This window comes from Pelodiscus sinensis, chromosome 3, assembly GCF_052426305.1.
Source record: "Pelodiscus sinensis isolate ZL-2025 chromosome 3, ASM5242630v1, whole genome shotgun sequence".
Classification (NCBI taxonomy): domain Eukaryota; kingdom Metazoa; phylum Chordata; order Testudines; family Trionychidae; genus Pelodiscus; species Pelodiscus sinensis.
The window spans coordinates 123,731,843-123,744,947 of NC_143054.1; the positions used below are offsets into that span (position 1 = coordinate 123,731,843).

At 39.5% G+C, this 13,105-nt stretch overlaps 1 protein-coding gene across 8 annotated transcripts in view; it reads right to left on the reverse strand.

The window, feature by feature from the left end:
* The window catches only part of WDR27 (WD repeat domain 27), a 212,773-nt gene that overhangs the window by 198,684 nt on the left and 984 nt on the right, over nt 1–13,105 (reverse strand). For 3 of the 8 annotated variants that reach the window (XM_075924672.2, XM_075924676.2, XM_075924674.2), the window contains exons 2-6: nt 12,090–12,291; nt 11,574–11,715; nt 8,339–8,463; nt 2,608–2,721; nt 152–203 (exon numbers count right to left, since the gene is read on the reverse strand). In XM_075924672.2, coding sequence (XP_075780787.2) covers nt 152–203; nt 2,608–2,721; nt 8,339–8,463; nt 11,574–11,715; nt 12,090–12,284 — 628 coding nt within the window. In that variant the 5' untranslated portion in view covers nt 12,285–12,291. Of the gene's footprint in view, nt 1–151; nt 204–2,607; nt 2,722–8,338; nt 8,464–11,573; nt 11,716–12,089; nt 12,292–12,703; nt 12,952–13,105 lie in introns of those variants that run through there. The other 5 variants (XM_075924675.2, XM_075924678.2, XM_075924679.2 and 2 more) reach the window with 4 other exon arrangements.

Below are 13,105 nucleotides of genomic sequence, written 5' to 3' on the forward strand. Positions count from 1 at the left end.
CTAATTGTTTTTTAACTTACAGACTAAAAGAGCTACCTGAGACTTTGTGCTATTTTGAGTATATCAACAGGCAAAGGTGGACACATTTTTTTTCTTAGAGTAAAATATGTTTTCCTTTCAAAGGCAGTCATACAAAGAAAGAAAAACATACCTGTTAACACTGACGACTGGTATATTAGCAGTCCAGTACAATAGTCCCAAACCTTTGGGGGAAATGTATGTTAAAATGTAAATATTTAGATAATTATAAACAATAAAATAAGAAAAATTGCATCTGAAGTAAAACTGTACAAAACTGCAAAATGATATAAACTATACATTTACATGAAGTGATGAATCAAGAGAAACAAAAATATTTTAAAAAGCAATGACTACGCAGAGTTCTGTTCAACATGCATCTTATGAGATGTGTTTGTTCTCTACACAGTTTAGGCCATGTCTAAACACAAGTTTTACCATTTTGAATAAATCATTTTAGAAACTGAGTAATTCAATTAGTGCTATCTTTTTGTGTGGACACATTTAAATGAGTTTAAAAATGCTTTATAACATTTGATCTTATGACATTCCTCATCAACTTAATCTAAATCAACATAAAGATTTCAGAGTGTCCACATAAAGAACTTGTACCAGTTTAACCAATTTCTAAAGCAATTTAGTTAAAATTAGTACAATTTTTGAGAACAGATAAATCCTAAGCCAGCCATGCACAGATGCAAATAGCCAGGTTACTTAAGAAATGACATGGCACATGTTCTTATTAAAATTTTACTGCAAAATGCAGTTTTCAAAGTTTCCTGACTCAGTTAAATCAAAAATTGATTTTCACTAGAGCACTCACAGCATGTCTTCACTACAAAATAAAGTTGACTTAGTTAAGTCAAGTCAGCATACCACCAGCACAATAATTAAGTTGGTTGTGCATGTCCATGCTATGGTCCTTGTATAGGTGGAATGCATCACCATTAACAGTGCTTCAATTGATGGAGAGAGCAGTGCGTCTTGTGCTACTCTCTGCATGGTGTTTTGGGAAGGGTTTGCAATACCTCATGGAAGTAAAACATTCATAAGGGGGGTGACCTAGAAGACGGCATGACATGATGCAGTTTTCTCCCTTCCCTAACTTCTTCTACAGCCTATATTTAGTGCCTTTTTCAAAAACCCAGCAAACCCATGCTTCCACCATTTCTGGTGGCATGAATCTCACATAACTCTTCACACCATGTGCCTGATCCTGCAGTATTTCCTGAGCTGCTAGATGAGTCACCATATAGAATATAACAATTCCTTTCAAAGTAGTCCTGCTGAAAGCCATGGAAAGAAACAATTCCTGGTTGCTGTTGGGAGTTGCGGAGGAGCTGAACAGGGTGGAGCACCAGTTCTGGTTCCAAAAAGAAGCACTGACTTATGGGATCACATTGTTATTGTAAGCACTGGCTACAATGCCAAGCACAAGGCCAGTTTTCTGGAACTATGCAAGGAGCTCGCCCCCATCACAGTAACATTAAAACGTGAATTCCACTGACAGCAGAGAAATGAGTGGTAACCGCTCTGTGCAAGCTTGTGACACCAGACTGTTATTAGATTTGTTAATTACTTTGGGATATGCTCATTTATTACGGTTATTCATCTAGGGGAGAGGGGTGATAATTCTATCAATGTGCTGTTTATGTTACTAGTGTTCTCATATGGAGCTCTACTTCTCTCTTCTGCCAATTCCCTCCCAACTGAGCTATCCGGCAGAATCTAAGTTTTGCAGGGTTGAATTCTTCCCACCCTAGAATCAGATACACACACAGCCACTAACAGAGCATGTCTGAGAGGAGCAGTTAATCAGCACTCACAAGCTGACCCCTTATATGTCCCTGGACTCAGCAGGATGGGTTGCACAGCAATGCCAAACTGTGACCCTGAAGTGCTCTTGGACTCAGTAGGCTGGGTTTAAACAACACTTTAAGCTGCCACTTCCATAGGCTTCCAGGTTCAGCACCTCCCTATTCCCACTTTCACACCACAACTGATTTGTTAGTAACCTACTTGATAGGGTTGCCAGGGGTCTGGTTTTCGCCCAGACTGTCTGTTATTTGGGTCCCCCGTCCGGTGGAAAAAAAACAGAAAATACTGGACATTGGAAATGTCCGGTATTTCCTGTCTCCCTCGGATGGAAGCCCAGTGGGGACAATTTTCCCCTGCTCAACAACTTTCGTCTCCTTTTTTTTCGTCAACAGAATTTGTTCCCGGTGTTTTTTTGTTGGGGGGAGGGGGGATGCAGTAGAGAAGGACAACAAAGTTTCATGGATAATAAGTCCATCCATGGGTATCAGACAAGATGGTCAGGTATACAGTCTCATGTTCTGGACATCACTAGAACTCTGAATGCCAGAAGCTGGGACTAGACAACAGGAGAGGGATCATACAATACATTGCCATGTTTTATTCATTCCTCTGAAGCATCTGGCACTAGCCATTGTTGGAAGACAGGATACAAAGCTAAATGAACTATTGATCTGACCCAATGTGGCCATTCTGATGTTAAATATTTAAAGAGGAAAATGCCTATTTTACTCCAAATAGACTACACTTATTAAAAGTAGATCATTTCCTTACCTTAAAGCTTCTGTCTTCAGAGACAGATATAAGCATATTTCTCTCCCAGGTGCAAAACTCAGCTGCAGTTACTGGAGCCAGATGACCTTCCAACTCAGCTAATATAGCCTCATTCTGTGATTAGTTGGACAAGAAAGAAAAGTAGATAAAACTTCTAATAAAATTTTAATTTGTTCTGATTTTAAGTAATTAAAAAAAAACACTAAAAAATGTCAAACGGGGGCACTTTATACTATTCACTTACACCTATTTTCTTATCCCCAATTGTATTGCATACATCACAGCAAAAGTCACTGTCTATTGCAGTGTTTCTCAAACTGTGCTCCGCGGAGCCATCTCCAGGGGCTCTGCGAGGTTGACAAACTGGAAACATTGATGGGTACAACACATACAATCAGTGGACCGCTGGGGCGCCGCATAAATTTTTACACATATTAAGGGGTCCAGAGCCCAAAAAGTTTGAGAACCGCTGGTCTATTGTATTCCCTTCTCCAAATATAATAATGAATAAAAAATGCTTTCAGGTTCATCGATAAATTTCTATGTTATTATCCTCAATGGATTTATAGACTATTATTATTTGTGCTAATGTTTTCCCCAGTAATGAGAATAAACAAACATGCTTGTAATTTTTTTTAATTCTTCCTTCCTCCCATCCCTCTCCCCCAACTGCCCTGACTAATCAAAGGCTTATACCATATTATATTTTTCCTAAGGATGTTAAGAAGCAGGTAATTAACTAATCGTGTAACGGGTCCCAGACTGCTGTGGCACTGCTTTTTAAATATAGTAAGAGCCATCAGGTCTCCCATTACAGCTCTGTCTCCCCAGCCCCCCTACTCCATGCACCACAGAAAACAACTCTTGCTTCCCCGCCCCCCTTGCTTTCTCTAATACAGAGGCAACGGGGGGAATGAGTAGTCAAGTAGTGACTCGACTATCCAATAAGCCTAAGGTTATTGGGTAATTGACTACTCGAGTAGTTGCTTACATCCCTAATTTCTCCTGACACTAATTCTTCTCTCAGAGTCATGTAATAATTGTTTACAATTTTTCCAGTGTTAATCTATGTCACAACAAAAAGAGGCATTGGCTTGAACACCATTAAATTTTATTGAGTTCTATTTTGCACTTAAATGGATTCAACCTCTTTTTTGCATGATAAATTTGATGTATCCTGTACAAATGTACCACTTACAGAATATTTTTCTGAGAATTTACAAATAAATCTATTCATATGAATTAAAACTACTTAAAAATTGATTCTTTAAGAACTGAAGCATCTGAGTTAGTCTTTTCTTTATCAAAAAATATCTTAACAAGGGAATAAAACAACCCTTGAAAATTAATTGAAAATTTGCATATTTGAAGTCAGGCTGTAATTAAACAAAATTATTAACAACTGTACCAAACTGGTGCAATTAAAGAGGCTACACAAACTCAAATAACTCTTAAAAGAGGCCACTATGACACAAAGATTACTTCAACCAATCTCCACTTCCTATACAACTAGTTTGCATGTAACAATTATATTGATTCTAGAACAGTGGTGGGCAATAACCAGCGTGCATGCTGGATGCAGTTATCCTCTGGTGGGCCACCACTGCTGCATTTACCTGTATTTACCTGCGCCTTCACAGGTACAGGTGCTTCCAACTTCTGTTGGCCATGGATCATTGTTCCCAGCCAATGGTAGCTATGGGAAATGATGTCCCAATCCATGCCACTTCCCGAACCTCCCAATAGCCATGAAGGGCTATCTGCAGCTGACAAAAGTAGCCAGTTCCTATACCTGCAGAGGCGAAGGTAAATAAAGTGTTGTCTGCCTGCCAAAAGCTAAGCCTGGTGAATTGCCACCATCATATTGCCCACCCCTGTTCTGGAGGAAGACTGGATGTGTGTCAGCAATTCTTACTGACCAGTGATAGTTGGGCAGCATGCTAGTTTAGTCATAAGTGTTTGAAAGGTTCCTATGGCACCATTGCTTCAACTGCACTGATCCACTCTAGTTACTTTGGTGTAACTCAAATTAAAAAAAATTAAGACTGACACTATTTAGCCTCAGATCCATAGAAATACTGAATGAGACCATTTTCCTTTGGTTTTTCATGTAGTGTTTGTGTATGAAACTTTTAGTAATTAAAATAATAAAGCAATTCCTACATAAAAAGTTATGATTGAGAATAAATATGAGCAACTGTGGAGTAAAAAAACATTATAAAGATGTTGTAATTATCTGAAAACCAAGCATTATAAGCCAGGCAAATTCAGAGTTAAGGTTACACTTAGTGTAAGCAGGAAGCCCCATGGCCTACTTTTACAAGGTCCAGATAGTCCAATGGTTAAGGTGCTAGCCAGGAACTCAAGAGACCCAGTTCAATTTCATACTCACCAGGCTTTAAGTCAGGAGGAGAGGATGGAAGAGGATAAAGTATGGGCCAGATCAGATGAAAAACATTCACATAAAAAATAATCTGACACATTAAAAAAAGGACAGACAAATAAACAGCTAAAAGTTTTTAAAGTGCTTGTACACAAATGCTAGAAGTATAAAAAATAAGATGGGTGAACTAGAGTGCCTCGTGTTAAAGGCGGATACTGATATAATAGGCATCACAGAAACCTGGTGGAGCAAGGACAATCAATGGGACACAATAATTCCGGGGTACAAAATATATCGGAAGGACAGAACAGGTCATGCGGGTGAGGGAGTGGCACTATATGTGAAAGAAAATTTAGAATCAAATGAAGTAAAAATCTTAAATGAATCAACATGTTCCATAGAATCTCTATGGATAGTAATCCCCTGCTCAAATGAGAATATAACAGTAGGGATCTATTATCAACCACCTGACCAGGACAGTAACAGTGACTATGAAATGCCAAGGGAGATTAGAGAGGCTATCAAAATAAAGAACTCAATAATAGTGACGGATTTCAACTATCCCCATACTGACTGGGTACATGTCACCTCCGGATGAGATGCAGACACAAAATTTCTTGATACCTTAAACGACAGCTTCTTGAAGCAGCTGATACAGGAACCCAGAAGGAGAGAGGCTATTCTTGAGTTAGTCCCAAATGGAGCACAGGATCTGGTCTAAGAGGTAACTATAACAGGACTGCTTGGAAATAGTGACCATAATATAATAACATTTAACATTTCTGTGGTGGGAAGAACACCTCAGCAGTCCAACACTGTGGCATTTAATTTAAAAAAGGGGAACTATGCAAAAATGAGGAGGTTAGTTAAACAGAAATTAAAAGGTACAGTGACTAAAGTAAAATCCCTGCAAGCTGCATTGACACTTTTCAAAGACACCATAATAGAGGTCCAATTTAAATGTATACCCCCAAATTAAAAAACATAGTAGAAGAACTAAAGAGACACAATGGCTTAATAACCATGTAAGCAGTGGGAGATAAAAATACATCTTTTAAAAAGTGGAAGTCAAATCCTAGTGAGGTAAATAGAAAGGAGCATAAACACTGACAAATTAAGTGTAAAAATGTAATAAGAAAAGCCAAAAAGGAGTTTGAAGAACAGCTAGCCAAAAACTCAAAAGGTAATAATAAAATGTTTGTTAAGTACATCAGAAGCAGGAAGCCTGCTAAACAACCAGTGGGGCCCCTGGATGATTGAGATACAAAAGCAGCACTTAAAGCGATAAAGTCACTGAGGAGAAACTAAATGAATTCTTTGCTTCAGTCTTCACAGCTGAGAATGTTAGGGAGATTCCCAAACTTGACCCATCCTTTGTAGGTGACAAATCTGAGGACTTGTCACAGATTGAAGTGTCATTAGAGGAAGTTTTGGAATTAATTGATAAACTTAACAGTAACAAGTCACCAGGACCAGATGGCATTCACCCAAGAGTTCTGAAAGAACTCAAATGTGAAATTGTGGACCTATTAACTATGGTTTGTAACCTATCCTTTAAATCAGCTTCTGTACCCAATGACTGGAAGATAGCTAATGTAATGCCAATATTTAAAAAGGGCTCTAGAGGCGATCCTGGCAATTACAGACTGATAAATCTAACTTCAATACTGGGCAAATTAGTTGAAACAATAGTAAAGAATAAAATTGTCAGACACATAGAAGAACATAATTTGTTGGGCAAAAGTCAACATGGTTTCTGTAAAGGGAAATCATGTCTTACTAATTTATTAGAGTTCTTTGAAGGGGTCAACAAACATGTGGACAAGGGGGATCCAATAGATATAGTGTACTTAGATTTCCAGAAAGCCTTCGACAAGGTCCCTCGCCAAAGGGTCTTATGTAAATTAAGATGTCATCGGATAAGAGGGAAGATCCTTTCATGGACTGAGAACTGGCTAAAAGACAGGAAACAAAGGGAAGGAATAAATGGTAAATTTTCAAAATGGAGAGGGGTAGCTAGTGGTGTTCCCCAAGGGTCAGTCCTAGGACCAATCCTATTCAACTTATTCATAAATGATCTGGAGAAAGGGGTAAACAGTAAGGTGGCAAAGTTTTCAGGTGATACTAAACTGCTGAAGGTAGTTAAGACCAAAGCAGACTATGAAGAACTTCAAAAAGATCTCACAAAACTAAGTGCTTGGGCAACAAAATGGCAAATGAAATGTAATGTGAATAAATGTAAAATAATGCATGTTGGAAAAAATAACCCCAACTATACATATAATATGATGGGGGCTAATTTAGCTATAATTAATCAGGAAAGAGATCTTGGAGTCATCATGGATAGTTCTCTGAAGACGTCTACGCAGTGTACAGCAGCAGTCAAAGAAGCAAACAGGATGTTAGGAATCATTAAAAAAGGGATAGAGAATAAGATGGAGAATATCTTATTGCCCTTATATAAATCCATGATACGCCCACATCTGGAATACTGTTTACAGATATGGTTTCCTCATCTCAAAAAAGATATATTGGCATTAGAAAAGGTTCAGAGAAGGGCAACTAAAATGATTAGGGGTTTGAAACGGGTCCCATATGAGGAGAGATTAAGGAGACTAGAACTTTTCATCTTGGGAAAAAAGGAGACTAAGGGGGGATATGATAGAGGAATATAAAATCATGAGTGGTGTGGAGAAAGTGAATAAGGCTTAGCCAGGAGAGGCATAGGATCTTGCACAAAAGGGGGGGTCTGCAAAAAATGAAAGTGGCTATACTGCTTCTTTTTGCGCAAAAAACCCTTGCACAAAAGGAATTGGCAGAAAATAAGATAATGACATCGTAGCACCTTAGAGACTAACAAATTATATATAATCATGAGCTTTTGTGTGCAAAACCCATGTCTCTCATCCGAGAATGTGGATTTTGTCCACGAAAGCTCATGATACTATATATATATTTCTGTTAGTCTCTAAGGTGCTATAGAACTACATATTGTTTTTTTAAAAGTTACAGACTAACAAGGCTACCCCTCTGAGACTGAATTTCCTTATTTTATAATGCTTAATTTGGGAATAGTTACAACATCCCTGTAATGTTTTCTCCCTTAAGTTACTGATACATACTCTGAACCATGACTTCATTTGAACATTGTCTTTTGTCTGGGATATAATAATAATAATATCATGCCTTAGACCATGTCAATTTTCATCTATGACCAGATGAACATTTTTGCTCAATAACTATTAGTCTTCTGAAAAGCATGTTGTTATTAATTAGTATGTTTTAATTTTAAAGTGAACATCTGTTTAGAATCTTTAAGAACTATTTTCAAGAGAAAAGACAACTCACCTTTGCACTTAACATATATATACGATTTCCAGCACATACTGCCACAGCCTGGTCATCTGGACTAAATCGTACATAAAGCACCATCCCCAGAAGAGTCCCTATAACAATTCCTCGGGGCATTAACCCTATAGTAATTTTAAAAGATTACTAGTGGGTCATGAAAAAAAATTCAGAACACTTCTATACAGTATAACATTTAAAGCATAACTATAAATGTAGTAAATGAATGCTACTACAGAGAAGTTAATAGCCCTTCAAAAGTTAAGAATGTGATGAGCTTTTCGTTTAAAGCAAGACTTCATTCCCTTTATTTTACTCTTTAATTACTGACTTTCATCTCCCAATTAATAATTAACATTCAGGAGATAACTTCATGGGAACATACTGCAGAAGTTTCTCAATTTTCTACTTAAACGTTTAAGCCATCAAGTTTTTAAATGTATCCCAAAATAGCTTGCATTGACACTGAAAAACCTAAAAAAAAACCAAATAGACTAGTAGCACCTTAAAAACTAACAAAACATGTAGATGGTATCATGAGCTTTACTGGGTACAGCCCACTTCTTCAGATGACAGGAGTGTTAGAAGTCCAGATCCAAGAATAAATAAGGAAAGGAGGGAAGGTGGTGGGGGAGGGAGGAAAATAAAGAAAAGGAGGGGAAAAAAGGAGGGGAGTATGTAAAAAGAGAGACGGTGAGTAGATAAACTTCAGAGGGGTAGCCGAGAGTCTGTAACAGGAAAAACTTAAAAAACAAATAGTCTAGTAGCACCACAATATATTGCCTTTCTCACTGAAAAAGATCCCGTGTACTTCTTATAAGCATAAGAATGGCAGATAGAAGACTGGAGAAGACTGCCACTGTGTCAATCGAGAGCCACATTCAACTTCATTAGTTATTGGGTGTTTGGGGTGTTTTACTAACCCATTGCAGATGTGCGTAAAGGTACGTCTAGACAGCACCCTGCTGTTGGAATAAGCTATGCAATTTGCATAGAAGTCCATGATCTGTCATTAGTTGGAATGGTTGACCACATGGGTCGCAAAGCTGGCTGGAGGCTATCAGATATATGTCTACCCTGAAGTCCGGGCTATCACACTCTTGTTGGGATCTTGAGTTGTGCCAAAATGGCCTCCTTTTCCCACTTCTCTGTGGAGATAAACTACTAGGCTGTGTCTAGACTGCATCCCGTTTCCGTAAAAGGAATGCAAATTAGACACATCACAATTGCAAATGAAGCGGGGGGGGATTTAAAAGGGAAAAGGGATGCAGTCTAGACACAGCCCTACAGTTGAGCTCTGCCTTATAGGTCCCATCCCCACTGAGGTGGTAGCCAAGTTCCTCTTGTGCATCCTTTCCTTCACCCTTCCCCTGCTCATCTGAGTTTTTCAGTGTTGAGTTGCAAACAGGCAATCCATGTATCCTTCTCCATCAACATCATTGCTTCCAACATGTTCTCTGATCAATCTTGCTATTGCCCACTCTGTACTCCAGTGAGAAGATCTGGAGGAATTGCACTAATAAGCTTCTCTGCTACTTGTATCCCTATCTTTTCTTTGGGCTGAGCCACCACTAACAGCATTCCGGTCCGTGCCACCCACTGCCATAAGTCAGTCGCCAAGACAAATTTCTTTCTTTAAAATCTCTGGCAGTGAGTCTCATCGGAAATACCAAAAGAATTCAGGATGGCTGACTTGAATAGGAAATAATCCTGCTCCAATGCTGCCTCTAGTCTCCAGTATGGAGTCTGGGCTCCAGTATGTCAGCTACTATGTGATAACAACCATCCTGGGTCTCCACCAGCTAACAGGCCAGCACACTGACATTTTTGAACATCACTATGCATACTTTGTACTCGTCATCTGGTCCCATTTTTGTCATCTTCAGGAGAAGATTGTGAGCTGGCTTATGGTTAACCATTCCTCCAGCAAGTCAGAGGGGGAATAGCTGAGATTACAGAAGTGTCATCGCTTGCTGCATGAGCTTTTATTTCCTGTGCTGTTTAGCCAACATCCAAATAAGCTGTTGCAGTATTGGGTATCTTGCTGTTGATTCTTCACAATCCATTTTAGCAACTTGTCCAGCTCCATCTCTACATATCTTTTAATATCTTTTTCAGGCTCATGAGCCTACACTCACCTTACAGATTCTGTCAGTGTAGCCATTCCCAGCTGTGGCCTTGTGCATTAATTGCTCCCCCAGAGCTCAATTACTACAAAGGACCAGGAGTGGGAGGCAAAGTAGGGAGACCTGGGCCCAACCACTCCACCAGGATCTGAGTGCCTGAGGGGGTCTAAGTATCTAGCCCAGTTACATAGCTATCCCAAAGGAAATGACCATGCAGGAAATCCACCAGTCTGGAGTTCCTCCATTTTTTTATTTATGATTTTATATTTTCTTCCAGGTCATTGATAAAATAGTGTTTAATAGTACTGGTCCTTGCAGGACTCCACTAGAAACACACCTGCTCAGTAACCACTCCCCATTTAAAATTACACTGTGAGACCAATCAGCCAATTTTAAATCCATTTAATTTGTACTACAGGCAGTCCCCGAGTTACGCTGATCCGACTTATGTCGGATCTGCAGTTACGAACGGGGCTTTTCTCGCCCCGGAGGACGCAAGCGGCGGGACGCCCAGATGCGCCGCGGTCCCGCCGTCCGCGTCCTCCGGGGCGAGAAAAGCTGCTCCGCGTCTCCCTGGTCTGCTGGGGGGGGGAGCCCCCCCCAGCAGACCAGGGAGACGGGGAGCAAAGCCTCGGAAGACGCCGGCAGCAGGACACTGCGGCGCGTCTGGGCTGTCCCACTGCCCGCGTCCTCGCTCTGCGTCTCCCTAGTCTGCTGGGGGGGGGCGTACTAGTTGGGGCGGGGGAGAGCTTCCTGTAGTCAGCCACTGGTCAGTTTCAGCAGCGGCTGAATCTGGACGCCAGTTCCGACTTACATACAAATTCAACTTAAGAACAAACCTACAGTCCCTATCTTGTATGTAACCCGGGGACTGCCTGTATTTAGTTTAATATTACACTAGCTTTTAATCAAAATGTTATGCGGTAATAAGTCAAACTTCTTACAGAAGTCTAAGTATGTCATGTCAACCCTATTAATTGTAATAGCTAAACCTGTAGTCTCATTAAAAAATGATATCAAGTTAGTGCAAATCAACATCTAATATTAAGAAGTCATATTTAACACTTGCTACTCAAAACTTCAAAAGTAACTTTAAAAAAATACCGTACCTTGTAGTACCTTCTTTGTGCACTCATCCAGGTTCCACACTATCACATAGTCATAAGAAGCAGAGCAGACAAGAAGTGGATTGATTTTACTTCCAAAAGCCAGTGCTGTTATTGAATGATGATGTCCTACCAAGTGCAATGGCTGAAGAACATAATAGAACATTTTTATGTCCACAGGTTATTGCTAATAATGATGAAAACATAGCACATCAGAGGGGAAAAAATGCAACTAACATTTATCTGAATAACTAGCAAGGCTCAATTATTCAAACTGAATTGTCTTTAATGCCTAAAATCCATTCACTGAACTGCATTATGACTTACTGCTTGTCAAAATAACAAAGTCATAAATAATTGTCCACATTCCAGACTCAAAACATGGACTCTAGTAAGGACAATAAACTACACTGCAAAAATGATGTACATAAAATCAATGTTTTTCTTCTGTTTCATCCATTTTAGTGCTTTTTAAAAATATTTCACTGAAAGTCTAAACAAACAAGTTTTGGGTTTTACCTGATGATGAGCAGGACTATCACCATTATTCCAAATGCATAGCTCATTTCCATTCAAAGGAAAAGCACAGTAATGTAGACTACAAGCAAGCTGAACATGAGACTCTAGCACTTTGGATCTAAAGAGTTGCTTTTCAAGAATTATGTCATGACTGCATCCTTCTTCAGTAAAGCAAAGGTCCTCTGGGCTTTCCATAATACTGCTGAAATAACATCACATTAGGACATTGCTAAGTAATCATTACAATTTTTGTTTGTTTGTTTTTCATTTTGCCACCTTCTGAATCATCCAGCATAGAATATTCCCAGGGACAAAATACTTGATACTGTGCCTGGTTCTGAAAATGACAAATACCTTGAACAATAGAAGACACTCAACCTTACAAAGGAGGCTCTCTGCATTTTCCAGTATTGTGCCTAGTGATGCCTTTTAAGAATGACGATATTACAAGAACAATTACAAAAATCTGACAGGGTTCTTATGTAAAGTTAGACAATATAGTTTAAAGCAGAGGCTCAAAATCTCATGATCATGACCCAAAATCGGGTCACCAGAATGCTTCAAAGAGGTATGTGGGAAGCCTGAGGAGAAGGGGAAGCCTTCCTCACACTAACCTCCACAGAGGCAGATCTTGTTGCTCCCATCCCACCGAGCTGGCTAGGCTTAGCTCCCCGTTTAACATGTTACAACCGGGTACACTGGATTACAGCACACGGAAGTTTGAGCCAGCTGGGCCTCCATCCCACTAATAGAATAATACCAGCTGGACATATCTGTGTAAGTGGCATTGCAATCCCACCTACCAAGTCACAATGCCACTCACAAAGATGTGGCCAACCTGGGCCCCATTAAGGGAGCTGGGCCAAGCTTAAGCAGTGTTTGTGACCCTAACCAGCCCTGTGGGACAGCATCCATCACTATCTACATATGGTGCACTTATTGCCTTAACGAATCTCTGTATAGCAACATTATTTCAAAATAACTAGCATTATTTCAAAATAGCGTAGTCTTCATCT